Source organism: Mus musculus, chromosome 5 (genome assembly GCF_000001635.26).
Source record: "Mus musculus strain C57BL/6J chromosome 5, GRCm38.p6 C57BL/6J".
Classification (NCBI taxonomy): domain Eukaryota; kingdom Metazoa; phylum Chordata; class Mammalia; order Rodentia; family Muridae; genus Mus; species Mus musculus.
Genome location: NC_000071.6, coordinates 36,745,886 through 36,750,322, shown reverse-complemented (window position 1 = coordinate 36,750,322; position 4,437 = coordinate 36,745,886). Strand labels below are relative to the sequence as shown.

At 47.3% G+C, this 4,437-nt stretch overlaps 1 protein-coding gene across 1 annotated transcript; it reads left to right on the top strand.

The window, feature by feature from the left end:
- Nucleotides 1-1,643: 1,643 nt before the first annotated feature.
- Bloc1s4 (biogenesis of lysosomal organelles complex-1, subunit 4, cappuccino) lies at nucleotides 1,644-2,949 on the top strand. Its single transcript, NM_133724.3, has one exon. The coding sequence runs from the start codon at nucleotides 1,678-1,680 to the stop codon at nucleotides 2,323-2,325; it is 648 nt and encodes a 215-aa protein (NP_598485.1). The 5' UTR covers nucleotides 1,644-1,677; the 3' UTR covers nucleotides 2,326-2,949.
- The last annotated feature ends 1,488 nt before the right edge of the window (nucleotides 2,950-4,437 follow it).

Here is a 4,437-nt window from a genome sequence, read left to right as displayed (position 1 = left end):
AGTCAGCTGACCCAGATGGACTGACATGATGGAGAACTGAAGCAGCTTGTAGCTTTCTCTATTTTGTTGCTCAAAGTTGTTTTTCTTCTCTAATTCCTAATTCCCAGTGGGAAAAGAGGTCATGTGAGCTCTACCCAGAGAGAGGATGTGTTTAACACCTAACAAAACTCCAACCACCCAGTCTTTTGCAGGATGCGTGTGGGTACCTGCCTGTGTATGAGTATGTCAATAGTAAACAGCCAACACTTTTCCTAACTGTTCCCTATTGGGGATCTGGTTTACGTCTCCTGACAATGGGGTCCAGGCCATTTGGACAAAATACCCACTACAAATCCCATCAAGACAAGGGCATCTCTACTTTATGCCTGTCTTCACTTGACAATGTTGAAGAATAAGGCCCTAAGTTTCCCAAGGACCTGCCAGACTGCATGGGTCTCAGAGACGCCACCTTGGATGTTTCTATGAATATTAAGAATTTATTCCTACCTTGTTTTTGTGTTTGTTTGTTTGTTTTTCTGGTAGCATTGTGATGGAATCCATGCTTGGGTGAGAGTACTTCTTTTGTGAGGAGGCTGAGATGACCACTCGTTAGGTTGACTTTTGTGTTCCACTGTTCTTGCTTTTGCTTACAGTTTATTTTGCTATCGCTGGTAAGGGAAAAGAGGCAGGCTGGAGCCTCACATGGGTGCTGGTGGGTACTACACAGTGGATAGATGTGGGAACAAGTCTAAGAGAGCTGTGAACTTACTGTGAACTACGGATAGGCCATTGTGTGGGATGTTCTTCCCACAAGGTGGCCTTCTAGAAAGAATTACATAAACTGTGATAAGAGGATACGCAAGGACGTGCAGGAAATGCCCTGGCATGTCCCCGTTATCTCTGTGGGAAAGACAAATAGGAGGGATATTCTTGGCTCTTTTCACAAGACCAAAGATGATAACACCAGGTATATTTTCTGTACTTGTATTTGCTAAAACTAATCATAAATGTCACCTCATATTTTGCTTCCTTTAATAATAAAAATGAGAAGTTCTTTGTATTATTCTTGAGCTCAAACACCTGGAGTCCCCCAGTTCCTAGACAGGGCTTTGGAATATCCTTCCATCTACGGAGATTTAGCCTTGGCTGGCTACAGGGCAGGTGGAGCAACAGAGGTAACCTGCTGTGACGGTATGGACAGCCTCAGCTCTGCTTCAATGTATTTCTCTGACACTATCATTTGTCAATTTACCACCAATCTACCTATCATTCCATTATCTATTGATCTGTCTGTCTGTCTGAGACAGAGCCTCACTACAGGACCCTTGGTGGCGTGAAACTGGCCAGGCTGGCCTTGAATTTAAGAGATTTGTCTGCCTCTGACTCCTGAGTGTTGCTACCAAAGGCCTGTGCCACTGGTCTAATCTATTTGTCATCTATTATCTATCTGCCATCTACCCATCTTTCTATCTATCCTCTAATCGTCTGTCACCCTCTTTGGATTACTAACTTGTGCAAACTCTGCTGGCACACACTACGAACGCACCGACAAGCCAGCCAGAAGCACTGCGGGCTCTCTGGGCATGTGGATAGTAGGCTTGGCTACTTGTTAGGGGCGTGACGTCTTTAGGAGGCGCCGGAAGCAGGCATCTCAGACCGTAACGCAATCGCTCAGCACCGGAAGCGGCCGAGCGGGCCATGGAGGAAGGACCCGCCGTCGGAACCCTGTCTCGAGAGGTCTCTACCGAGGAGGCCGAGCCGTTGGGCGCCGCGTGGAGCGGGGACAGCGGCCACGTCTCGCAGAGCCACAGCAGCGCGTCCGGGCCGTGGGACGATGACGGCCCCGAGGACGCGCCGGGCCGCGACCTGCCGCTGCTGCGCCGCGCCGCCTCGGGCTACGCCTCCAGCCTGCTGCCCAGCGCGGGACCGAGGCCAGAGGTGGAGGCGCTGGACGCCAGCCTGGAGGAGCTGCTGGCCAAGGTGGACGAGTTCGTGGGCATGCTGGACATGATCCGCGGGGACTCGTCGCATGTGGTGGGCGAGGGCGTGCCCCGGATCCACGCTAAGGCGGCCGAGATGAGGCGCATCTACGGCCGGATCGACAAGCTGGAGGCCTTCGTGCGGATGATCGGGAGCAGCGTGGCCAGGATGGAGGAGCAGGTCGCCAAGGCCGAAGCCGAGCTGGGGACCTTCCCGCGGGCCTTCCGGAGGCTGCTGCATACCATCAGCGTCCCCGCTCTCTTCAGGTCGGCGCCCAGCGGGCCCCAGCGCGCGGCGTACGAGCCGCCAGTCCTGTTTCGGACCGAGGACCACTTCCCTGGCTGCGGTGACAGACCGCAGCTCTGAGCGTGTGCGCCTCCACCGCATGAGGACTCCAGCGAGACTCTTGTCCCAAGTGTTAAGAAATCCTGTGAACTGGCGTATGTGATGCCGGGATGTGAAAGGTTAAAGTTTATTTTCTGCAAACGACTTGACATCGTCAGTATTCGATGCCAAGAGTGTAGGTCTCTATGTCTTCCAGTTCGGATTCGAAAGCTCTTTGGTGGGGACCTGGGGAAGCCAACTGAATTAATTTATCGGTGCAATACGGCAGAGCTGTTATTTTTATGGCCTTTATTACAGTGAACAGTGTTTCCTTGTTAAGATTTATATATTTATATGATCAAAAGTGCCCAAGAAATTAAAGCTGTATTATTAAATCCTAACAGTGGTTCAGTTTTCTGTAGCCTTCTGGGATAGATAGTAAATTGTTTTGTATTATATTCAATTTTCTATGGTGTAGACTGTAAGCCAAAGGAAAGAAGACAGTTTCTTAAGATAGCAAACTGGGCGTTTTGTTGCAGGGAGTCCTGAAGTTGTATTTGACAGTTTGACTGGAAGCTTAGTTTATCAAAGCAAGAATATTAATGTATGGTTGTCAGTGTTCTATTTATAGCACATCAATTAAAATGTTAAATTTCTTTGGCAGAGATTTCCTTCTGGAGATTATTTACCATAGTTTGTTTGGAAATGAGCCTGTCGTTCATGTTTTTAGTAGTGGGGTAAGAAAAGGCAACTTCCTTCTTTGGAAGGTTTGTGTGAAGAGCCAACCTCGCTGCTCTTCTCACAGTTCTGCGGTTCTTCCCCCGAGTCTCGTTGAGCAGAAGGGTTTTGTTCTTTCACTTTGGGGCACACGGGTCCCTTACCAACAAACTACTATTTCCTAAGTTGGTTCTCCCAGGTAGTACTCAGCTGAGTCTCTTGCTGTCTGTCAGGGTAAAGTCGGTAATGGAACCAGATGTGATAGCACACATTTGCAATCCCAGCACTCAGGAGTCGGAGGCAGGAAGATCAGAGTAGCAGGATAACCTGGGCTGTAGAGTAAGCTCCAGGTCAGCCTGGGTAGTTAAGAAGACCATATATCAGTAAATAGATGACTTAGCCAGGTATGGTGGTGCACGCCTTTAATCCCAGTACACAGAAGGCAAAGGCAGGTGGATCTCTTAGTTTGAGGCCAGACTGGTCTACATAGTGAGTTCTAGGAGAGCCAGGGTTACAACCCTCAGTAAATAAATGTGATAGTATTATCTCCTTTTGCTTTTCATGGGCCTTCTGTGTTGTATGGTGACATATTTTTTTTCATTTGATTTGTAGTTCACATCAAGAAACAGGTTTAAAAGCTGAGGGGACAAGTGACCTACATTTACTGTTCAGAATCTAGTGGGTGCTACTAGAAATTATTAATATATTTTTATGACAGTCAATGAATGTGAAAATAGAGTTCCAGGACAGCCTGTGCTAAAGAGTAGCACCCTGTCTCAAAAAACACCAAAAAAAAGATTGCTTTCGTAAGGTTTTAGAGAGATGGCTCAGCAGTTAAGAGCATGGTCTGTTCCCACTTGGTTTTGAAGACAGGGTTTTTCTGTGTAGTCCCAGCTGTCCTCTTGGACCAGGCTAGGCTCCAACTCAGAGACCTTCCTGTGTCTGTCTCCCAAGTGCTGGAGTTAAAGGCATGCACCACCATTGCCCAGCTAGCCCACTTCAGTTTTGTGAGCACTCACAGTGTCTGTTAGCTACAACTCTTTTCTTAAAAGGTTGTTCACTCCAGGCAGTAGAAACACGCCTTTAATACCAGGACTCGGGAGGCAAAGGTAGGCAGATCTGAGTTTGAGGCCAGCCTGGTCCACAGAGCAAGTTCCAGAACAGCCAGGAATACACAGAGAAACCTTGTCTTGAAAAACATCAACAAAAAGTTGTTTACATATCTGTACAAAAAGTTTTTAAGCACGCTTAAGGCAGAATTATGAAACTTTTAAATCTTAGATTTAGTATCTGTACAATAAAACAACATAAAAGTGCTATGAAGTACACATCGATTATGTTATTTATATATTTACTTAGAAAATCATAAGCAAGGCTGAGGAGAAGGTGGTAAGCCTTAGAGAGGGTCTCAGTATTTTAAAGCTAATCATAAAACCT

Excerpts from the sequence above, each read along its gene's own strand:
- Bloc1s4 (NM_133724.3), top strand. The coding sequence starts at position 1,678 with ATGGAGGAAGGACCCGCCGTCGGAACCCTGTCTCGAGAGGTCTCTACC.